We start from the raw sequence: 25001 nt of genomic DNA on the forward strand, positions 1-25001 counted from the left end.
TTTTTTAAGTATATTCCCCATCTGTGGTGTCGCCTCACACCTCCAGTGTTGCAGGTTCGAATCCCACTTCTGCACTGTATCTGTGGAGTTTTCCATTGTTTTGCACAGATTTCCTCTGGAGACACACAGTGAGGCAAACTGGTATCTGTAAGTTGCTCAGAGAGTGTGACTGTGTGTGTGTGTGTGTGTGTGTGCGTGTGTGTGGGTGTGTGTGCCCTGTGATGGACTGTTACCCCATCCAGGGTGTTTGCCGGCTTCCTCCCCTGTGCCTCTGACCATGGTCAGTGGTTATTAGATGGATGGATGGTGCATCTAACGTTCTCTCTGTTCCAATATTTGCTTATATCAGTATGGAGGACTGCTCTGGTGTAATAAAGTGAAAGGGTTGTTTTATAGTCTGAACACCTACCGGGAAAGTCATGTCAGGCTACAGGAGGTGCGAGAAATTAGCACGCACAAGATCACAGAGGTTAAATCTATTACGGGATGGAAGACTCTTTCCTGTCCGCAGGGTTGAAGACGCTGCAGACGTTGCCTGGGAAACGGGCAGCTGTATCTGACCCACTTTGTAACTTGTCGGAGGTTGGGTGGGATTCTCGCCCCGCCGTGGGCTTTGGGTGAACGGCACATAGAGGCTCATGGACGGAGCCTGAGCCACTTGTGCATGTGCCCCCCCCCCCCAGTGGCCCCTTGTGGGTGGAGCCTGAGCCGTGTGCCCCCCCCCCCCCCCCCATCGCCCCCTGGTGGGTACAGTATGGAACGACACGGCTGAGAAGCTGGAATCCGCTTAAAACGCCAGCCACACTAAAGACTTAATATTCTGTCCTGAAAAGGCGGCAGCCTGCCTGAGGGGGGGGGGGCTCACACGCGTGTGTCAGGGGTGAAACAGCAATAAAATGATAAGAGCGACGGAGCCACAGGCAATAATTCAGCTGCACAGAAATGCCCCCCCACACCTCCCCTGTGGGATTACTGCTCAGTGACCTTTTTCTGGAGCTGTAGAGTTCACCTGTGAATGGACTCCCATCTCCAGAAGGTAGTCATGCATTAAAATGTGCTCCCAGTCAGACTACTCGCACGAGGGGGGGGGGGGGGAGCATGGTGTATTAATTTGCCGATGATGGCGGAGCAGGGTCTCTCTCGCGACTGCCTCGGATAGCGGCACACGTGGGGGGTATCTGCTCCTTTGGGATTGTCCAATAGCAAAACTTGAGAGACAATGGAGCTGTAATTCATGACTCCCACCACACGGGGGCTCATTGAGCTCATTACTGGGAGGGGAGCTTTAGCCACAGAGCCTGATCTGTGTCATTTCGAGCACGTAGATGCATTGAGTCGTCGCCTTGACTTTTAAAGAGTTCTTGGACATTTCCCACATCTAAAGCTAAACCGGAAGGCGGAAGAAGTGCTTCAAAGAGTGTAGAGCTTATACAGATCTGCATCTACATGAGCGCTTCCATTCTGATTGGCTGCTGTCACCACCGAGCAGAGAGCGTCCAATAAGGTAGCTGCGGAAGGCGGGACAGACAGGGCAAGTTTGTTAGACCTTCTCTCTTTGGTGCCATCTTATTTTACCAGGGAGGGTCTTCTGCTTCATATAGTGCCCATCATCCCACCCGCTTGGCAGTTTCTCAGCTGCTGTGTTGGAGAGGTGCTGCAATAGAAAAAGAGGTTGGGGGGGGAGGGGGGTGGTTGATGAACAATTAGCTTTGCAGTAGAAACATTAAGACACAGTAATGTTATGGGCAGGCATCCAATGGTGCAATGCAGTGATCTGGGATCAGAGCAGGGAGGCGGGCTCTTCCCTGCCCCGCCCACCCCTCCCCCACGCTCCTGGTACTCAGCTCTCCGTGTGAGAGAGAGTGGATCAGCGGCGAGGTCACGCCAATCAGCTGTTCCCTCCACCTGTGAAGGTTAAACCCGGGGCATCCCAGCTGCCTACGCCCCGCTGGATCCCGAAAAGGACAAAGAAATCCCGTGAAGTAATACTGAGTACGGATGTTTGCCGTTTGCAGTATTTATGAGTTGACATGTCTTTTAATTCATCTTGTTCGTTACCTATTTAAAATTCAACTGGGCTTCAGCTGTTAGTTATTTCGACCAATTATCTAAAAAAATGGAGAAAAAAAAATCATTAAAAACATGAACGTGTGTGTAAAAGCATAAAGAGAGATGCTAGAAACAGCCGTAGGAGCAAGTAAACAATCAGCCGTAGGAGCAAGTAAACAATCAGCCGTAGGAGCAAGTAAACAATCAGCCGTAGGAGCAAGTAAACATTCAGCCGTAGGAGCAAGTAAACGAGCAGCCGTAGGAGCAAGTAAACGAGCAGCCGTAGGAGCAAGTAAACGAGCAGCCGTAGGAGCAAGTAAACGAGCAGCCGTAGGAGCAAGTAAACAATCAGCCGTAGGAGCAAGTAAACATTCAGCCGTAGGAGCAAGTAAACGAGCAGCCGTAGGAGCAAGTAAACGAGCAGCCGTAGGAGCAAGTAAACGAGCAGCCGTAGGAGCAAGTAAACAATCAGCCGTAGGAGCAAGTAAACATTCAGCCGTAGGAGCAAGTAAACATTCAGCCGTAGGAGCAAGTAAACAATCAGCCGTAGGAGCAAGTAAACATTCAGCCGTAGGAGCAAGTAAACAATCAGCCGTAGGAGCAAGTAAACGAGCAGCCGTAGGAGCAAGTAAACGAGCAGCCGTAGGAGCAAGTAAACGAGCAGCCGTAGGAGCAAGTAAACATTCAGCCGTAGGAGCAAGTAAACAATCAGCCGTAGGATCAAGTAAACGAGCAGCCGTAGGAGCAAGTAAACAATCAGCCGTAGGAGCAAGTAAACGAGCACCCTCCACTGATTCAGTACCCCCACCCCCCACCCCCCCCGTCCTGCTCTGAGCTCAGACAGGGGCATTTTACCCCACTTAAGTGCAAGCGCACAGAGATCCTGTTCACTTTGGTGACACATGCTGACATAAGACGCAATGTGCACAAGTGTATGTGAAGGGCTCAAGTGCTCAGGGATTCTTGATAACAATGGGACACACTTGCTATCTGAAGAGGTGGACAAGAAATATACTACAACCATTTGTGTTGGTTGCATTTGGGATCGTCCTTCACTGCAGCCTAGGCTATGTAAGCATTCGTACAACTTACTGTAGCACACTTAAATTGAAACTTCATACTCAATAAAAGCAGTAGTCGTCACTAATGCAGTGCATTGCGCCCTATATCCTTAACTGAACCACTTCCATGCAGTATTTGCCAAAGTTTGGACAAAGTTTACATGAACGCAGCTTCCAGGTGTAGGAGTGTGTAAGTGTGTACTTGGTGGAGTAAATGGGACACAGCCGGTGAGTATTGTGCCACAGCCGGCCATGCTGTCTGCCCCTCCTCTTCTGTTCCTGTGGGCCTATGCAGGAAGTCACATGACCATCTCATGGCACCCCTTCAGGTGCATAATATTCCTTCCACCGTACCATCCATTTTAATCTGTCTTCTGCATGTCCAGTGTTGGGCCCGATGACCCAGCCTTTTATAAATATGAAACTATTATCATAATGGCTACAGGTGGTCTTAAATGTGTTTGAAAATATTCTTTCCAGGACGAGATAGCTCTTAGTGTCCTTAAAACCCCCTCCTCATTCCCACCAATTTATCCTACGCTTTTCTTCCCTGCTGAATGAAAAATCAGAGAGAGGCAGAAACACAGACTCAGAACATATTTCCCAGCGCCTCTCGTCTGGAAACTCGACCAGTGGCCCTGGAGTCAGCCAAAATTAATTTGCCTCGATTTGCTTTGCTGGATGCACGGTCGCCCCCCTGCCTCGTGTGTAGGAGAGCAAGACCGGGGGGGGGAGCAGGAGACTGGGCCCTTGTTGCACTGGGCCACTGCACTGCCCCATGATAAGAAATCCAGCTGGGACCTCGCACCCGGGACCCAGCCATGACAGTCAACAGATGTGGGAGAGGGACCCACAATGCCCCCCGCCAAGCTGGGAATCTGCGCCATGGAGGACAGATGCAGACTGATTCTGGGCACTTGCTCATAATATCCAGCTGATTATTGTTTATCTAGGCCACGGTTGGGGGGTGGGGGGGGTGCGATCGATAACCCCGGGAGACGGGCTGGGGGGGTGGGGGTGGGGGGGCGAGGGTCAGAGTGGAAGCGGTCAGCAGCGGGCAGGTTGGCCGAGGAGAATCGGGGGCCAGCTCAGCCGGCGAATGGCGGGGGTGAATTATTTAGACGGGACCCGAGTTTCCAAGGGCAACCTCATAAATCGCTGTGAGAGGTGCGGCCCGCGGCTCAGCGAGTTTATGGGCGGCGGGCGGAGCGGCGTAATGGAGACGCCGGGCCAGGCGGCACGTGGCGAGCGAGAGCGCGGCGTGTCTGCTCCAGCCTCTGCATTCACAGCTCGCTGTCTGTCCTCCTCTCGCCGCGTGGCGAGGATGCAGAGCGACCGGGAACTGAAGATGCTGCGCGTCACTCTAAGATTGGGACACTTGTATATCCACGGATACCACTCGGCTCTTAAAATTATTTTTTATTTTTTCCTGAGTCAGGAAACCTTTTCCCCCCCGTGCCTTCGTCCACCAGAATCTTATTCATGTTCCTATTAATGTTGATGTTTTTCCAAAAATTGAAGTGAATTATGAAGTGAGACTTGCGTAGTGCTAATTAGGTACATTATGTCTTAAGAGCTTCCTTAATAGCTGGGGATTAGAGCTCACACCCACATGGTTCTGACCTCTCAAACCAGCCTTTACTCACTCCCCGTGTAGCTCAGCCTGGTTTTGAACATTCATGAGACCATTTTAAACATCCACCCATCCATCCATCCATCCATCCATCTTCCAGTCACTTATCTAACACAGGCCCATTGGCGTGGGTGGAGCAGGAAAGGTTGATAGGCCGCCGCGCCATCAGAACTGCACCCTGAACAGGCTTAGCCGCATCTCTGCAAGCCGCTGGTTGCCCTAAATCGTTGCCATGCCACCAATTAATCTTCTCACCACTGATGTTTAACAGACGAGCTCCTTTCATCCGAGGGCGGCTTCTGTCTTTGACGTTTGGAGTTCTCCCGGTGTGAGGCGCACGCGAGCCTTACAAACGGCACCAGGCGGGGGGTGGGACTCGGGGCTCGGGGCTCGGGACGGAGTCGCGGGGAGTTATTTATCGCGTGCTGTTTTCCTGATTTACCGCACGGCATTCCCTACCAATGTGACGTGCTGTACAATACAAAAGACGGGCTGCGGGAGCGGTAATTGAGTCTCACGGCTTGATTGTTTTAATTATGCCATCCGTATCAGGACGAGCCAGCAGAGAGCCGTTTCCGGAACGTTCCCTCAATCATCCGTGACGAGCGGCTCGCGCTGCGTGGCGCGGCGCCACCTGTCACTCGCGCTGCCGTATCGCAGGAAACACCCCTGCATCTCGCCTGGGCTGGAGAAGGAGCCTCGTAATTGTGCAGTCAGATTCATTTCCCAGGATGCAGTTCATGAGAGCCTGGCTCCCGCTATTCCTCTGCGGTGCTTTCCAGAAAGGCTGTGCAGACAGGAAGCGAATCACGTTTCGTTTGGTGACTGTTAATGTTGACCAGGTTGTTTGCTTGCTCGCCGTTCCGCTTCCTGATGGCTCGCATTTGGCGTGTTATAAGCTGCTGAATTCATGTTGTAAAGATCACAGGATGTCTGTGCTGCTCTCCTTCACGGGCACGAGGCCGACAGGCATGCAGATTCCCACACAGGCATTCTCTATAGATAACCCTGGTGTTAATGTGCTTGATGTCCTAACCCTAACCCTAACCCTAACCCCACCCATCTAAAGCGAACATGGAACAGACACCCCACCCATCCTAGATGAGCACTGAACAGACACCCCACCTGTCCAAAGCGAGCACTGAACAGACACCCCACCCGTCCGAAGCGAGGACTGAACAGACACCCCACCCGTTCAAAGCGAACTCTGAACAGACACCCCACCCATTCAAAGCGAGCTGTGAACAGACACCCCACTCGTCCTAAGCGAGCTCTGAGCAGACACCCCACCCGTCCTTAGCGAGCTCTAAACAGACACCCCACCCGTCCTAAGCGAGCTCTGAACAGACACCCCACCCGTCCTAAGCGAGCTCTGAACAGACACCCCACCCGTCCTAAGCGAGCTCTGAACAGACACCCCACCTGTCCAAAACTAGCAGGTTGCTGTCCGTAGTGCTGACCGGAGAGCCAGGCTGCTTGTCAATGCTGGGAAACAGGAGGGAGCGCAGCTGCATCCTGTCACTCATATCACTGCCTGCAGGGGGAGCTATCGAGGAAGCCAGCCACTGTAAAATGGTAACTTTCCATAAAAGAATGTTAAGGCAAAACAAGCCTCCTCCCCACCCCCATCTTAAAACAATAATAGCAACACTTTCAATTTAATGCATCAATCCATCCATCCACCCTGCTTATCCAGTACAGTGGGGGTCCCGGGTGGGGGAGTGGGAGGGGTTATACCCATTGCGCCACTCTCTATTAATCTAGTGTTGCTGTAAATGATTAATGTGCACATTGATCTTTTAGAAAGTTATTTTAATTATGTATTAGTCAGATATGCACCAGTGAGTACGTGTGCATGGCTTTTACGTTATAATCATGTAAGATATAAATCCGATATGTGTCCGAAACCAGCCAATGGGAGCTTCGGCCTGGGTGAGCGGCGATAAGCGTTACTTTAGAAAGCCCGGACTTTTGTCCTCACACTTTGTTTTATTTAAGTTATTGGATAAAAATGATTTTCAGAGTGAAGAGAGCACTAGTAGATACAATAGGTTATTACAGGTTATTATAGGAATATTAAAATCCGGAGATCTGGATTCTGTAAATGAGGTATAAATGGTGGGAGATTAGCGGATGAGGGGATCTTCAGAAGTGCTTCCAGGGAAATGGATGTGAAATTGCATGTTAGATAGCTCACATTTTCCCGAGACGTCGTCAATGTGCGGGAATGAGATAATGAATCGATGTTCTCGCGGAAATAAAGTGAATCTGCACTGGGCCCTGATACGGCGGCAGCACAATGGGGACGGGACTCGGGCCTTAGATGCGGAAGGACCCCCTTGCCTCTGATAATTAAATGGACCCTCGACGTATCACGCGAGTGGGAAGCTTTCTGCTGATGTCCGGGCCTTTATGTAATGAAATTAAGTGAATATAATGGATCTGGGGCCAGCATTCTGTCTCCTCTGTGCTTTTATGTAAAACTTGGGCATCGGCGTGGGGCAGGAGGCAGGTCTGGTAGGAGCAGCCCTCCAGATGAGGACATCCTGACCATTATCTGTACGAGCGACCTCATCACCTCAGGCTTTGGGATTAAACTGCTATCGGTCCTTCAGGGATGTCATGGCACCTATTCCGAGCCTGAGATCAGCAGTCAGATCTGTGTTTTTTTATTTGTGTACAAGATCGCTGATCCGCCAAAGGCCGGTCGATAGAGGGACACAAAAGGCCTGGTGGATTTTTGTATCTTCCAAAAGACAGCTGCCATGACCTGTGTGCCCAATGTTAGGGTTTCCGGATGGAGAAAGAAGGAGTATACAAGACGAGCATAGAGAGAATATAGAAGAGGAGTATAGATAGAGTATGTAAGATGAGCATCAAAAGAGGATAAAAGATGAGTACTAAAAGCAAAGATTAGTATAGTTGGTGAGCATAGAAAGAGGATAGAAGATGATAATAGAAAGAATATAGAAGATAGAGTATAGATAGAGTATAGAAGATGTGTAGAAAGAGGACAGAAGGTGAGTATAGAAAGAGCATAGAAAGAGGATAGACAATGAGTGTAGAAAGAGGATAAAAGATGAGTACCGAAAGAGTACAGATGATTAGTATAGAGGGTGAGTTTAGAAAGAGAATTGAAGATGAGTATGGAAAGAATATAGAAGATGAGTATAGATAGAGTATAGAGACTAGATAGACTAGATAGGGAGTATAGAAAGAGGACAAAAGATGAGTAAAGAAGGCATTTAGAAGTTTAGTATAATTGGTGAGTATAGAAGAGGATTATAGAAATAATATTGAAGATGACTGTGGACAGGAGATAGACGATGAGTACAGAGAGTATGATGAGAGAGTATGAAGATGGCTGTGTAGGACTCTGAGCCTTCAGACAGTGCTCAGTCTGATGTGCAGTGTGCAAATTCAACAGTCCATACCATTTAGGAAGGAGAAACAGATACTCCTCCATTCCCGGTCCCGTCCAGAGGCCCTGTCCTGATGTGACAGCGTCTCGCCGTAATGACTCTCCCACCGTTTCGATGTGGAGGAGCCATATGCTTCTCGTGGGGGGTGACAGGTGGGCCCGACAGGCTGGTTCATCATCCCTGGCCGCTCTTCCCAAGCTCATTAACCAGGCTCTAACGAGGCAAGCCCATTCCGGACAAGGTCACGGGACCCCCATCCAACCCCCTAAGCCCCCCCCCCCCCCCCACGTGACTCACCGGATCCATCTCCGTATCGGATCATTTGTCCTTCTGAGGTCCCAGAACAGACATCTCTATTGAAGTAGCTACTGATTTATTTTTTATTCTTCTGTTTTAAAATTGAATTTTGCAGTTTAGCATTTCTTTTTGTTTTGCCTATTTTAATTCTGCAGCCCAAAACTGTATTTCTTCAATAAAAAAGTTAATCACCTCTATTATTTAATTTTAACACAAAGCCCCAAAAAAAGACAACAAAGAAATTTATGGGTAGAATTTTAAAAACAACAAAACCCAATTTGGAAATACTAGGTGAATGAAAATGATTCCTGGAGTCTTTTAAAGGATGTTCTTGCCTGTTGTTCCTTGGAAATTATGTCTGAATGGATTTTAGATCACAAATACAGTGTAAAGGACGTCACCTGACAAAAACAGCCTGTTAACAGAGGGATTAACAAGACTCACAGCATTATGGCAACTCGTTCTCTCATATTCTCACAATTCTGAGATTGTAGTCATAAACCATTTTCTCATTTCAACATTTTTACCGACTGACTCTTATCGACTTGTTTATTCCTGTTTTTCTGCATTTCATTATAGTTGCAGTTCCCCTTAAAACCACACTATAAACAGCATATCCCTGACTGTGCAGAGGAAAATAAATTTGCATTTGAAGATCCAACCCTCGATTTTCCAGGCTGAGTCTGTTTCCGCAGAAAACAGGCTGAAGGTCGCGGCAGAGATGCAGAGGACTGCATGTAGTAGTTTGGGCCGTTCAGTCAACATGTCGCTTAAATGCTTGTGACGTTTTCTCTGTGTCACATGCTATGAAAGTCACAGCAACACACAAACTGGCAGCTTAGTGTCAGACATGCAGTGGAGCTGTCTTTAAGCCTCAATGGCTGTCTGGTGCAGATGCAGTGCTATGGTGATGCCGCCCTGTTCTCTCGTTTTGTGACCTGTTTTCTTAAAGGTGTTTATGGAAGGGCTGCGTTTTTCAGCCTGACAGCGGCCTGCTTAGCAACGTCCTGAAAATCTGAGGAACCTTGAGGGAGCCGCCACAAAAAAGATGTTATCGCGGACAATGGGAATGCCTGGGGATTTGGGGGGGGGGGGGGGGGGGGTGGTGGAATGGAGTGGGGGGCACAGAATAGCCTCTCACGCCACAGGCGAGCGATCGACCCACAGAAGGCCTTGGAAAAGCCACTTCTCTGCCTGAGAGCACAGAACAGGCCCCCCGGAGTCCCGTGGGATGGGTGCCGGAGGACGAGCTTGCATGGGTGGGATGCACCGTTGGAATTTCAATCCTATCTCCTACGCTTCCGGACTGAGACATGTGAGTGTGGTGCTGTTTGGGTAACCACACATGAACATAGAGCATGACAGTGACTGAACAGGAGACTGGGGGCAAGGGGGGGGGAGGTCTCAGCTCTTGGGAATTTCTCACGGGTGTGAACACCGTCCTGAACATACCTTTACATCTACACCTCTATATCTACACCTCGACATCTGTACCTCTATATCTACACCTCTACATCTATACCTCTATATCTACACCTCTACATCTATACCTCTACATCTACACCTTTATATCTATACCTCTACATCTTTATTTCTACACATCAACATCTAAACCTCTACATCTATACCTCTATATCTACATGTCTATATCTACATCTCTATCGCGGCACCGCTACATGTATGCCTCTACATTCACACCTGCTCTTTTAAGCTGAATGTTGGCACAGTTCCCCTGATGTCCACCTGTTTCCCGTGACTGGGGTGCGGTGTATGTGTGTGTGGGGGGGGGGGGGGGGGAGTTTGGGGGCAGCAGTGGCAGGGGCACCATACCGACATTCAGCTTAAAAGAGCAGCCGCTATTCCCCCCCCCCCAAGGCTGTCTGGTAGCGGCATGTGACTTTGCAGGTCCGGTTGGGGTAATGAGATCAGCTCTGTTAGCGTAGATGACTGGGGCGGGGGAGCATCAAACAGCCCCCCCCCATAAGCCATTCAAGGGCACAGGGCATGCTGGGAAGCCTTGGGGGAGGTGGAATCGTCTCTGACAGCTCTTCACGTCTGTGCGTTTCTTCGCCTTTACGCTGCCGTCGTGTCGGAGATGCCGTTAAGTGATTTCGCTTTGTAAATTGCATTTAATATTGCAGATAGATAATAGAATTAATTACCCGCATTGCGCGGCATGCCGTGTGTTTGGCTCACTATCGTTTTCACTCACCTCCCTTCTAAATTGCTTGTTTGAAGCTGTAATTTTTCATGTTGTCATCGACGGCGACGGCTGCCGGGGGTGCGCGCCGAATGCAAATGCCACCCCCTCCCCCGGCACGCCAAGCCCCCCCCCTCACGCTGAACTGCACCCCTCCCCTCCCCACAGGCCAGGACCGCACCGAGGCCGGGCTCATCAAGCGCTTCAAGGGAGATGGAGTGCGATACAAGGCCAAGCTGATCGGCATCGATGAGGTGCGGGCAGCACGGGGGGCAAAGCTGTGCCAGGACTCCATGATGAAGATGAAGGTGAGGCCTGGGGCGGGGGTGCAGTGGTCGGAAGGTCGCAGGGTCAAATCCCAGCATCGGCAGGGAGATTTCACAGTTGTGCTCCTGAACAAGGCCCTTAACCCCCCCCCCCCCAGACGCTGCTTTGGATAAAGGTGTCTTCTAAGTAAAGAAAATGTTAAACTGCTTGTTCGCTGAAAGTTGCTTGCTCCCAAGGCTCAAACATCGTGAGGACATCAGGAGGAAACAAACCCCATTTTGAAGCAAAAGTTCATCTGAACATTGTTTGATTTATGAAGGGGGTGGTTGCAGGAATCAGTATTTTGAATGTTCAGGAATGAGCTTTAAAGAGAAACTGAAATGGGATGCCGGCGTGAAAATGCTTGTCTTTTCTGCGGGGGTGTCACGCCCTCCGCATTTCTGGGAGCCCGGTAGTGATGCCCGTGAGAAGGCAGCCCCGGCAGGCCACGTCCTCCCTCCATCTACGGAGGGGGGTGCTCATATGCCGCCCTGCTCCTCACAGCAGCCGTGGATCAAATCCGCTCCCTCCCTCGCTCATCTTGGCAGGAAATCCATGCCCCCGTTTAAGAAACTCTCCTCCAGTTAGTAAACAAACCGCCTCACTCCTGACTACTCAGACCCCCATGGGGGCTGATCCCCGAATCAGGGCCCCGCCCCTACAAGCATCACACCCGTAACCACCACGTCAGGAGAGAGGCCCCCTCCGTCTGGGAAACATATTGGCATCCGTCGCCCTTTGAAGTTGCCACGGTAACCCGCTGGAGGAAGCGCTGTCTGCAGTTTGAGGCTTTGGCAGTCGACGCCCTGCTCGTTAAGGCCTCAGTGCGGGCTTCTCGTTAAGACGAGAGCGTTGGGCTACGGGTACGGCGGGAAACGCGACAGGATGCCAGCGATGAGGACCTCAAACGCCCGAATGGCGGGCACTTGGTGTCCTTTGGACTGACTGTAGGCAAGGCATCTGGGGAGGGAGTAGCTCTAAAGCCCCTACGGTCAGCAGAGCCTCATCCGCAGTTCCATCTTCACCTTCCCTTTTTTGGACTCTCCCGCAGGGTATCGCCGCCAGTGGCCGGTCAAAGGGAGAGCACAAGCAGAAAGTCTTCTTAACGGTCTCATTCGGGGGCATCAAGATCTTCGATGAAAGGTCGGGGGTGAGTATAAGGATCACCAAGCGGCTCGATCGGGAGGTCGCATGGTCAGCCTCTCCCAGTGGGGGGGGGGGGGGGAGAGCTCGCTTTACCGGATCTTATACAGGTCACTAACCCCTCCTCTACTCTTCTGAAGATACACAAGAAAACTATTATAGTGTAGAAGAGATTTTCAGTTCACAGAGCTCTGGGAGCAATGGTGGGCAGGTACCTTAAAGATTTCATTGGGAACTATCGGATTTCGATTCCAGATTTAATCCCAGGTGTAGCTTTAATACTGATGGGTTTAGCGAAAAAACCACTTGAAATGATGAAGGATTGCCTGTAATTAATTAATTCAGCCTAGAACTGAGATAATATGCAATTAAAGCCACTGGTAAATGAGATATATGACAAAGAACCTGAAGAATAACAGAGAGCTTAAATGAGAATGATGAGGACTGGTTAAGGTTTAGCAGAGGAGCAGAGGATGATGGGAAATAATGGGTCATTTTACAGTGTCCATAGATCACGTCTTGCTCATTGACCTTCTGCGTCTCCAGGTCATTGGAGGTCATTTGGAGATCGCAAGTCATGTGATCAAAGCCCCATCTGCGCGTGAACATCGTTCAGAGTCTCCGTGGGCCCGCCGTGGGTCGTGTTAGCATGCGGCTGGAGTCCGCTGGACGTTATTTGGGATCAGACGCTCTCACTCGGTGCGAAAGGACTCTTCACGAGCGGCCGGTGTTGATAAGTCTCTCTGATCCACTCGCGGCAAGACGGCCATCACTCTCGGCAGCTGGAGGAGGTCAAACAGGACGCCAGGCCTGATGCTGAACATGCTCGATTGTATCACTTAGGGCTCCTGTCCTACTAACATTCTCTCCTTGAAATATGACTGTATATCTCATAAAAGGCAACTTTGGATCCCAGGGTCAAACAAAGCTGTAATTTACATCTAATTAGCATGCCTACGTGTAGCAATCGGCAGGCTCCAGGTCTCAGTAAACTAAACATGGTTGCCATGGAGACTGTGCACTTGCTCCAGTCCTGAGTGCGATGTAGATCGCAAAGAGTGAAAAATGGAGTCCCCCCTCCCAAGCAGCCCATGCTGCAGTTGTGATGTTTGCAAAGACATTACGGCGCTTGATGGAACTGTCCCAGTGGGTGATCCCGTCCCCTGCTCTCGCCGTGCCGCTGGCCTGCGGGTCCGCCGGCGGCCCTGTGGTTCCCGGGGCAGCCCCCCACCCCCCGCCCCCCCCTCCTGCTGACCTTATAATTTTGTTACATTACCGCAGAACACCGTGGTGCGACTTTGCTGATCTCCTCCAGTCCCCGCTGCCAGACGGGCTGCCAGAACGAGCTCGTTTTCATTATAAGGGAGCAGGGTGAGGGATTGGCTGTTCAGACTCTGACAGTGAGAGGCGCAGTGGGGGGGCTTTGGGAGGGGGGGGGGGCATGGAGAAAGGGCTAGTTCGCTACCATATGGATTGGAATGACATTTCTGCATGATTCCAATCTGATCTGGGGGTTCCTGTTAATCCAGGACGAATTCATGGGTGCCTTCCTCTCATAGCCATCCCATCAGCCTGGCCAGGCAGTGAGGCAGTGAGGCAGCCTCAGGTTAACATCTGACACCAACACTGTCGATTGAGTGATACATGGCTGTTCTGAGGCCAGCTCTGCTCACAAAGCTGTTTCTTTAGGTCCATGGATCTATCCATAAGTCCACAGGAGTCCACAGCATGACAATATGAGAAGCATGCTATTGCAAAATGAGGCATAATAAAAACCTATTATTCAGATATCAGTTCTGCCAGCTGCAAAGTGATCTACAGCGCCCCCTACTGATCACCCTCCCCACCTGCATCTTAATGGGCCGGAGTTCACGGTCTTTGGCCAAACAACAGCCAGCTGATTGGAATTTAACCTCTGAAATCTGAGTGTCATTAGTGACACATTTTGGGTTGGGGGTGTTATTACTGCTTCCAGCATATGTCCCATGACTAAGTGTGTAGGGGAGGGGCACGGCCGTGTCCTTGGTCCTGACGGGAAGCTGTAAGATTTACAGAGCAGTTACAGGGCTGGCCCCCCTCCCCCAGCGTCACTGTCACTGTGGGGACATCAATCCATCCTGAGGTTACATGTCAGGAAGAAATTGAACCAGCTGTGATTTACACCGGACACAAAGGGAGCAGGATGTTCCACGTCCGTTCTTTCGCCTTTCCTCCCTTCTTGTCCTGGGCTTTTCGCTCGCCTTCCTAAGACCCCCCACTCAGACCTGTTCAGCCTCCCCCAGGGGAGCCGGACTGTGTCTGCTCAGAGATCTGTGAATTTAATGGTGCACGGTGAGGTGGTGGAGGTGCTTTATCTGGCAGCTGGATTCTGGCTGTCAAAACAAGGGCTATAACAGTAATGCACTGGGATTAAGGGGCAATTTATAGCAGATGTGCTGTCCAGCTCTCATACTTTGTATCCAGCTGGGTTACACTCTCTCACCCTGTGCTCTCACACTTCGTTTCCAGTTGGGTTACACTCTCTCACCCTGTGCTCTCACACTTCGTTTCCAGCTGGGTTACACTCTCTCACCCTGTGCTCTCACACTTCGTGTCCAGCTGGCCTCACACTCTCTCACCCTGTGCTCTCACACTTCGTTTCCAGCTGGGTTACACTCTCTCACCCTGTGCTCTCACACTTCGTTTCCAGCTGGGTTACACTCTCTCACCCTGTGCTCTCACACTTCGTTTCCAGCTGGGTTACACTCTCTCACCCTGTGCTCTCACACTTCGTTTCCAGCTGGGTTACACTCTCTCACCCTGTGCTCTCACACTTCGTGTCCAGCTGGCCTCACACTCTCTCACCCTGTGCTCTCACACTTCGTTTCCAGCTGGGTTACACTCTCTCACCCTGTGCTCTCACACTTCGTTTCCAGCTGGGTTACACTCTCTCACCCTGTGCTCTAACACTTCGTTTCCAGCTGGGTTACACTCTCTCACCCTGTGCTCTCACACTTCGTGTCCAGCTGGGTTACACTCTCTCACCCTGTACTCTCACACTTCGTTTCCAGCTGGGTTACACTCTCTCACCCTGTGCTGTCACACTTTGTTTCCAGCTGGGTTACACTCTCTCACCCTGTGCTCTCACACTTCGTTTCCAGCTGGGTTACACTCTCTCACCCTGTGCTGTCACACTTTGTTTCCAGCTGGGTTACACTCTCTCACCCTGTGCTCTTACACTTCATGTCCAGCTGGCCTCACACTCTCTCACTCTATGATCTCACATTTAATGTCTAGCTCCCCCCTTGTAGAATTTTTCTGATTTATTTCATTAAATATTGCCCAGGGCATTCAGCGGGGCCTCACCATAAAAGCATCACACAGTTTTCACATGTGCACCATGGGAAGGGGGGCAGTGGGTGGTGCACTGATAATGACTGTAACAGCCACATTCAGACTCCCCCAGTTTGCTGAGGAACGCCCAGTCCACCATGAGCTCGACCATGAAATGCAGTCAGTCCCCGCTGTGGTGGCTGCCCCCGTGGTCTCTGTCCGTCACACGAGGCGCTGGGGGGGGGGACTTCTGTCACTGCTGCCCCTTCCTGTTCTCTCACTCAAGCCTCCTGCCATCCTGTTTTTGGCCTCCCTCAGGTCCTTCAGCATCACCACGCGGTCCATGAGATCTCCTACATCGCCAAGGACATCACCGACCACCGTGCCTTTGGCTACGTTTGTGGCAAGGAGGGGAACCACCGCTTCGTGGCCATTAAGACGGCACAGTCTGTGAGTGCTACATTACTCCATCACCTGTTTCTGTTAACCGACTTCGTTACCCAGCTCGTCACCTGACTTTTTACCCAGTGTTGGGCATTTCAGGTCCAGAAAGTACAAATCCAGACCAAGATTTTGTTTCTACAAACCAGTTGAGCATAAAGAGTAAGTCACAGAATACTCAGCTGGTTGGTAGAGACAAAATCTTGGTCAGGATTTGTACTTTCTGGACCTGAAATGCCCAACACTGTCGTTACCTAACCCCTTTATCGAGCTTTCTTACCCGGCTCATTACTCAGCCCCATTACCCAGTTTGTTACCCAGATCATTACCCCGCTTGTTACTCAGATCATTACCAAGTCATTACCCAGCTTGTTACCCAGATGGTTACCCAGCTTGTTACCCAGATGGTTACCCAGCTTGTTACTCAGATCTTTACCCAGCTAGTTACTCAGATCGTTACCCAGCTTGTTACTCAGATCGTTACCCAGCTTGTTACCCAGATGGTTACCCAGCTTGTTACCCAGCTTGTTACTCAGATCGTTACCCAGCTTGTTACTCAGATCGTTACCCAGCTTGTTACCCAGATCGTTACCCAGCTTGTTACCCAGCTTGTTACTCAGATCGTTACCCAGATCGTTACCCAGCTTGTTACCCAGATGGTTACCCAGCTTGTTACCCAGATCGTTACCCAGCTTGTTACTCAGATCATTACCCAGCTTGTTACGCAGCTTGTTACCCAGATCATTACCCAGCTTGTTACTCAGATCGTTACCCAGCTTGTTACCCAGATCGTTACCCAGCTTGTTACTCAGATCGTTACCCAGCTTGTTACCCAGATCGTTACCCGGCTTGTTACCTGGTTTGTTACTTGTTTTTGTTACCCATCCTCATTATCCATCTCTATAACTCGTCTCTGTTAGCTGGCCCCATTACCCAGCTAGTTCCCCACCCCTGTTACCCGTCCTCATTACCCACTTTGTTACCCAGCTACCTACCCGACCATCGGTCCCTGCCCCTGCTCTGTTCGCTCCTGCTAACTGTTGCATTCTCCTGTGGCTGATGGTGTATCCCCACTGGGGATAGTGGGAGTGTTTCTCGACTGTTACCATGGACTCTAGTATTGATCCCATGTACCAGATCGATGGCTATCTGTCTCAAAGTCTAGAATCCCATCAACTTTGCGCTGACGCATCCCAAAACGGGTCAGTGGACCTTCGACAGAGATGGATGTTGGGTCCAGAACATGGTGACATACAGTTTTGTTGCCGTTTCTCCCCACTGTTTGCCCAAATAAGGCCTCGTTCAGTCCTCCCATCCCAGCACCATATGGATCTGTTCCCAGACGTTTATTTCCCCATGACCCTGACCAGGATATGTGGCTGTAACATGGAGGCATGGATGGATGCAGTCACTTGCTGATGGACGTTTACTTGCTGAGAGGAAAATGTTTGTGGAGAAGCCTGAGGAATCCAGCCGTGAGGATGTAGGCTGATCTCCTCCTTCTGCTAAACCTCTGCAGGCGGAACCCGTCATTCTGGACTTGCGTGACCTGTTCCAGCTGATCTACGAGATCAAGCAGCGAGAGGAGCTGGAGAAGAAGGCCCAGAAGGACAAACAGTGCGAGCAAGCCGTCTACCAGGTACACCTCCCCCCCACCCACACTCGTTCACCCAGGCACTGACCCCTTCCTGCATGAAACGTGTGTACAGACACCTCCAGTGACTCCAGTGTGAAAATATATTCTGTAGCCAGTGTTTGCTCAAAATAGACACAGGTAACGCTCTTACAGCCACAATATTAGCCTGCAGAAAGCACTTCTGGTCATTAATAATATGACATTCTCTGCATGTCGTGTGACGCCGGACGGAACAATGTCGAGAGACACCCGGGGAGTGTCCATGTGGTATCACTTCGGCTGCTCGAGTCTGACCGGATGACGAGTTTGCGGGCATCGCGCACAATTTACGGAGAATCGGCGGGTCTCCTCTGTCCTCATTTAAGAATCACTGTATCACAGTAACTGAGGATGAGAATCAACTGCGGCCTGATCAAAGCTGCTGATTTGCTTGCTTCCCTCACCCCACCCCCCACCCCCCAATCTGTCTTCCTCTGTTGATTCAAAATTCGCTTCTGGCCCTTTAATTGCTGCCAAAGACGATCCTGGAGGATGATGTAGAAGACCCTGTGTACCAGGTAATCGCTCTGCAAAGCTGCTTCGCTGCGCTGCTATTCACTCTCTCTTTAATATTGAGCATCTCCACCTGTTTTTATTTTTTTGGGACATAAAACGTTATTTCACCAACTGAATAACACATAACATAGTTAGAGCAACTGGATGCATGTCCATTTCATGTGTACCTAATATTCCGATTATGAATTAACCCCTAATACTCACTAGAGTTTATTGAATGCAGACACCTGCCCTCATATTCTTTTTTAAAATTGAATTGGACGTGTGCATGTGAGTTGACCGTGCCCAGAAATGCCTGCACTGGTTGTGAGGCAGCGTGAATCTTTCCTGGGTGAACCCCACCATTACACCCAGCTTTAAGGGTCCTCAGAATGTTTTAGAATACGCTGAGCCATGCAGCCCCTAGAGGGCAAGCATTTTGGGGCAGTTGTCACACTCCTCACCACGTTGCCGCCATCTTGTCTGCCTGCTGCCGTCTCATTGGGCTCTGTCGCCTTGCTCTGCGGATCTGCATGACCAATCACTTTCTTGACTGTCTCCTTCTGCATCTCCTCTGCCTCGGACGGCTTGCAGTACATCGTGTTCGAGGCCGGGCACGAGCTCGTCCGCGATCCCCAATCAGAGGAGAGCATTTATCAGGTACCGCCCATCTCCAGCATCCCACCACTCAGGAATCATGGTTAGTACAGCATTGTCAGTATGGCTAAGCGATGGCCATTACTGTACCCATCAATAGGTGTTTTGGACACCGCTTAAGGAATCCTATGAGATTCTGTTGGGTATGTAATGGGTAAGACCGACAACTGCTGAACAAGACTAATCAGATCTCACTGCCCTGAGGAAATAGTTGCAGGCATCAGCGCCGATAGGTCTCGTAGTGGTACTGTGGTGGAACAGAACTGCTCCATAGAATGACGCTGGTCTCACAACAGCGGTTCTGATCTGGCCAAGATTTGTGGTTGTGGCAGGTTCAGCGTCCGGAAGCTGCGAGCCTCATCAGCCGTGACCTTCTGTTTAGGAGATAAAAAGGAGGGTGAGGGATTCACGGCGGGCCGCACTGTTTGACCTTAGCGCGTCGCGGTTAAGAAACCAGCTGGTACTGGCGAGACTGGAATATCAATCAGCCTGCAGGGGAAAGAGGGGACATGAAAAACAATGGCGGATAAATAGTTCTGGGAAGACGTGGCCTTGACATGAAAGGGCGCGCGTCACCTGGATAAACGAACGAGGGAGCCGCGCAGCTTGTTTACTGTGTTATAAAGCACGGTGGCTAAGTTTAGATGCTAAATCCACTAGCATTAGTCAGAGTGTCGGAGTAAAACATACCTTGTATTTCTGCTAAAATACACTGTGTACAGAGCTCAGGCTAAAAGCCTCGTCTGGGGCTTACAGACAGCGGCCCTAATCCTCTGGGTGACGGGAAATATAAACTGAATTATGTGAGGAATTAGCCTTATAGACAAAGCCAAGCCCTGTTCGGCGGAGGGTTACCCAGAGACACGCCCTCTTTAATCGCAATTCTGTCTGCTTTTGCGTATCTTTGACTCCACAAATGTAGGTTCCCACGAGCCAGCAGAAGGAGGGCGTCTACGACGTTCCCAAGCGACATCCCATAAACGTAGGTGTTCTGCTGCTTCTCTCTTGACTTCCCAGCAACCCTCTAAATCTACCTCAGATGTACTTTTCTGTCTTCCTTTACCCGACATCAGCACCTCCAGTAGAAAGTCCCATTGGTGCAGGAAACCACCTACAGGACTCGGAGATCACAGTTTCCAAAGAGGCACTGGGTTTCTCCAGCGTTGGGTTGCTCTGACTCTGGCCTCACATTTTACAGAGCACCATTAGTTCATGGCTTCAAAGCCCACCTGCCTCTCAAGCTGTAATCTCTTTAAGCCCCTCCCCAGAAGGGCGGCGACAGAGAACGATGAGGGCAAAACACACCTGGGGTGGTGACAAACTGCATTTAATCATCTAAATCCGGAGTTAGAAGGGCATGATCCAAACGGTGTTGGGGGTGGGGGGGACTCCCTCTCACGAAAATTAGTTCAATTCCCTTCCAAGCTCCCCAGAGCCAAACTTGTGCCAAATACCAAAATCAATTACCTGAAAAAGCAGGAGTCTGCAGTTTGTTGGCCGTGTCTGCCCGCATAAAGAGCCTATCTCCTGATCTTCTGTGTGTGACTGTTACACTGAGCATTATGGGAGAAGGCAGCTTACGGCTAGCTGAAAACATAAATACAGTGAAGTCGCGGCTTCTAATCCCCGGGTGGACCCATCCACCGCTCCCATCTCGGCAACCTGTCATTCTGAGAGGCTGCTGAAAGGTTTGCTCCCAGCTACCATCACTAAGGCTACTCGTGGAGCAGTCATGAACACCTGGCTCCGAGCTGCCCAGGCGGATTGGAAATATATTTTTGTGAAAGAGTCATATCCACAGGCAGCTTACAAACCTGCGAACAGGCAGCCTTAGTGATGTTCTTTAACAGGAAATATAGTTATCTTCTTCTGCATAGTCTGGGTAAACGTAGTCTCTCGCGGTCGTTTCTTTGTCAGCCGTGCTGTGGCTCTCCGTGCACACAGGCAGTCTGTGTTTACAGCCAGGGTGCTAATGGGACGCTAATTGATAACCAGCCCTGATTCCCTGTATCTGCTCGGATTTCTGCCCACGTTTCTTGTCGTCCTCGGCAATCTGTGCCGGCCATCTCGGGTCAGATTCCCCACAAGACTGACGCCTGTCAGAGCTAAACCCTAATTACCACTCATTAGCGCTGATATTAATTCTCTCGTCACATTTTTCCAGTCGCATAATATTATCTCATACTTTCATGGCTAAGGCCCTGATTGGTGCTCCCACGTGCTTCCTGTTACTTCTACACGAGCCTGACTTCCTGAAGGATCACGCCTCCCTCTCTAAATCGTCACACAGATTCGGCGCTCCCCTGCAGCCCCGGAAAGGGGATCTATCTACACGGAGCCGAGCCTTTGCCCAAAAGGCTGCATCATGTGATTTTGTCTCTCCAATTCCCAGAATCCCCCACTGCACCTCTCCCTCAAAACACCTTAACAAGGCTCTACAGTCCAAACAGCAGCTGAAGTGTCCCAGATTAAAGCCACCTTTAAACACGCTATGAGAAATCAGGGGCATTTTCAAATGGATGATAGTCACAATTTCATAATGGATTTTTGGTAAAACTCCGTAACGGCTGCCTGGGCTCCTCATGTGCTGTGGTTGCTCCAGAGACCCCTCCCCCTAGGGGGGCACACATTAATAAGTCATACAAATTAATAAATCATTTGCGGCTTTAATTCTCCACTCCGGACGCAGATCGGGGTCTATCTGGGCTGCACTATAAATGCAAATTCACTTTTATTTATTTAGATCATTGCCTTTTGTCTCTGAAATCGACAGTCGCTTCGTTTCAGGAGCTGTTTTTTTTTTCCACATTATACTCGCATTATGTCCATCCATCCGGCCATCTTGCAAGCGTGGAGTTTATTAGCTGTAATGCTCATTAACGGAGAGAATGATCATTTCCGTTCGTAATGTCGCTGCTGGACAAATCACCGTGTTGTTCTGTTATTTCGCTGCTCCCATCATCCTCTCTCTCGGCGGCCAGCAGCCTCATGCGGTGTTGAGTCGGGACGGTTTTGTGTTGAGTCTTTGTGGTCTCGGCGTTCATGGGCTTGAAAATGTCTCCAACCCCACAGATGAGCCAGAACGCCTCCCAGCATCGACCTGCGATCATCAGCTTCTGCCATGGATCGATCTCCGCTCGCGTCTTTCTCCTTAATTGATGAGATCACTCTAGCTCCTGATCTGTCTCTCCTAGACCCTCACGGGACTAATGAATCATATTTTCATCATGTATTGAAGTATCCCTCAAAGGTTCATTTTTTTGGGCTAGTTTAGTAGCAGAATTACGGCTCGGGATCAAGATCTGGGTTTGTGGCGTACGCCAACTGGAATGGTTCAGGAGAGATCGTTCAGTGTGGGGACTGATTTACCGATTCTCTGCACCATCCTCATCCCACACCATCCACCTTCTCCCTCACCTCATATAATCCCAGTTCTTACCTCACTTCCTCTATCCCGCACACTCCAAGCAGACCCACACACCCCCCCGCCACCCCCTCTCCTCTTACCGCGCTTCTTGTTACAGAATGCCGGGTCGCTGGTGTGGATTGACGAGGACGTTAGCTTGACCTGGCAGGTAAGGGGTAGAGAACCTTATGACTGATGGGCGGGGGGAGAGAGGCCAGGGACTCTAGTCATAGAGACATGAGAAGGACGACAGCGGATGGATTGATTATCCTAAGCGATGAACAGACAACTTGATTTACTTACATTACAGTATGTGAAGTGTGTGAGAAGAGCGCCCCCCACTGTTACTGTGTCTGTATTGGTGACACAGCCTAGTGTAGCATCTCCGTGACAAGCTCCTACCTACGCTAACCAGCCAGGGCTCATGTTTTCTGGGCTGCAGCTCCATCACATTGTAGAGAAAGGTTATTATGGACAATCTGTACCCTGCTTTACCTCACGGTTCCCTGCTTTACCTCACTGAGGACAGAATATGGCTGTCCCTCAGCCAGGTACATTAGGGTTAGGGGCTGCCTTAACATGAAATACCTGATAATATTAGGGGGGTAGCAGTCTACATGTAAGTTATGTCACAATATTCAAGTATAATCCCTGTTGATGAATTAAATTAGCTTTAACTAATAGAATTATCTGAGTCTTGACCTCGAAAGTCCAATGTTTGTAGTCATTTATAGCACTGCTTCTAAGTAACAGTGATTTCAAAACATGAGTTGTAGAAGAATCATAATCATTGAGAATTGGTAATAATAGCGTCGTATTTAGTAAGCGACGTGTAGAGATAGCAGCCGTGTTAGTGGTTATAGATGTCAGTGGGTAATTCTGGGTAGGTATTCCATCAAACCTCCCCCCATCCTGCCATCCCATTGTCTTCCGTTCCTCATGTTCTGGAAGTTTCTTCCACTCTGATTTGCCACTGTGAGCTTCATTAGCGCGCATGAATGACTCCGGCCTCACGGCGCTCAAGGTGAGTGCTTACGCCCAAGGATTCGGGTCGCTTGGCTGGGCGCCGTGTTCTGCACGGCCGGACCGTTCTGAAGGTACCGCAGGTCGCGCACCTGGGGTCTAACTGCCGAATCTCTGTCCCCTTGCAGAATATCAGCCAGCTGGAGCTTTTCGGAGATATGTCCACTCCCCCTGACGTCACGTCCCCTTCGGTAAGAGTCCATTGTGGGACTGCCTCTCTGTCTTGGGCCGATAGATGCATGATTCTGATCATCTTGACTTTCTCTCCTGCACTGGTGTGTAGCAGGAATGGCAACAAGTCACTCCTTGGCAAGTCCGAGTCAAGTATCGAGTCAAAACATTGCGAGTCCAAGTCTAGTATCGAGTCAAAACATTCCTAATTAAGTCTCAAGTCATGTGCCCTCGAGTCCAAGTCTATCCACCATTTTTGCTGTCGAGTCAGAGGTTATCAAATTTGTGGAGCTTTGAGTCATGTAACTTGAGTCCCTATCTATGGCAGTTTTTCTTATCTTTGTTGATTAAAACTTGCTGCAGCAAAAAGCCGCCACAGTTTATTGTAGGTTAAGTCCTTCATAGACAGAGATAGGTTGAAAACAGTCTCCACTCTGTCACAGTGGTCTTCACAGTGTGTATATGCAGGGAGTGGTGCATCTGTCTAACAAACTATCTCTCAGGAGACCTTGCACTCACCCAAATGAAAATGCGAACAGCAGAGAATTAATATGCACTGAAATTATAAAATTGACATTATGGTATCCAGAGGGGAGACTATAACCTCAAGTCTTCTCGAGTCATAGGTTCCAAGTCGGGTCCAAGTCTCGAGTATTTGCCCTCAAGTCCAAGTTGAGTCCAAGTCATTCCATCAGTTTTCCCAAGTCAAGTCCCAAGTCATTAAATTTGTGACTTAAATCCAATTTGCAAGACACTGACTCAAGTCCCCACGTCTGGTGCGAGGGGCCTGTGTCTCCCTTTACAGCAGTATTATCTTATCCATGATATGCAGCCAGAGACCATGGATGCACAATTTCGGGCAGAAATATTGGCACCTCTGCAGTTTTTTCCGTAATGTACCAATTCTTTCTCAAATATGCTGACATTGCACAGGTTTTGATGCTTGCATATCTATTTCCTTTATTTGCATGGGAACAGCATGGAACAAACCTAGCAAACAAGCTGAATCTAATCTTATTTTACACAGAACTCCAAAAAACAGGGAATTCAGCATCAGTCTTGAGGCACCTGTGACCCCAGCTGCTTTGTGAAATAAGTGTACAGAAATACAGCCAGCATGACTTGGTGTGAAACAGCGCCTCCTGTCTGCAGCTCAGGCCTTCTGCTTCTCTCCCACAGACCCCCGCCTCTCCCGCCAACACCCTGGGCCCCAGCTTGAGCCACCAACACCCCTCCGAGCACTTTGCCCCCTTCAGCCCCGGCTCTGTGCCCTCAGGTATGACCCGAGCCAGGATGCTGTGGGGATTAGCTGGGTAAAACCACTCTGCTGATGTTATGTACTGCATCTATCCATATGGTGCTGTTTCCAGAAGGTTCCGTAGATATCCCTGTGGCATTATAAACAGCATTGACTGAGGGAGGCCGAGGTCTGCAGTACAGGCATACAGCGACCTGCAGAACTGAGAAACCTCCCTAGACCAAACCAGATCCATATAATGAATCTCAATATGACCAGGATTATATACACATGGACAATATTAACTGCTTAGGAATCACTTATACTACAGTCAGAGTCTCAGTTTAGCTTATTATCTGCCAGTATAGTTAATGCTAATATTTAATATTTTTTATAATACCCAGGGTGTACCTCTGATGGGGTGCCCTGTGCTGCCAGGGCCTAGATGGATGGATGGATGGATGGATGGATGA

General features: G+C 49.9%; 1 protein-coding gene across 9 annotated transcripts in view; it reads left to right on the plus strand.

The window, feature by feature from the left end:
• LOC111847577 (disabled homolog 1-like) overlaps nt 1–25001 on the plus strand; it is a 149920-nt gene that overhangs the window by 113646 nt on the left and 11273 nt on the right. For 6 of the 9 annotated variants that reach the window (XM_023818896.2, XM_023818900.2, XM_023818895.2 and 3 more), the window contains exons 3-12: nt 10831–10970; nt 12020–12118; nt 15742–15873; nt 17384–17503; nt 18019–18057; nt 18629–18694; nt 19614–19673; nt 22216–22266; nt 23249–23311; nt 24471–24567. In XM_023818896.2, the coding sequence (XP_023674664.2) occupies nt 10831–10970; nt 12020–12118; nt 15742–15873; nt 17384–17503; nt 18019–18057; nt 18629–18694; nt 19614–19673; nt 22216–22266; nt 23249–23311; nt 24471–24567 (867 nt within the window). The remainder of the gene's footprint in view (nt 1–10830; nt 10971–12019; nt 12119–15741; nt 15874–17383; nt 17504–18018; nt 18058–18628; nt 18695–19613; nt 19674–22215; nt 22267–23248; nt 23312–24470; nt 24568–25001) is intronic. The other 3 variants (XM_023818902.2, XM_023818903.2, XM_072704255.1) reach the window with 3 other exon arrangements.

Source organism: Paramormyrops kingsleyae, chromosome 21 (genome assembly GCF_048594095.1).
Source record: "Paramormyrops kingsleyae isolate MSU_618 chromosome 21, PKINGS_0.4, whole genome shotgun sequence".
Classification (NCBI taxonomy): domain Eukaryota; kingdom Metazoa; phylum Chordata; class Actinopteri; order Osteoglossiformes; family Mormyridae; genus Paramormyrops; species Paramormyrops kingsleyae.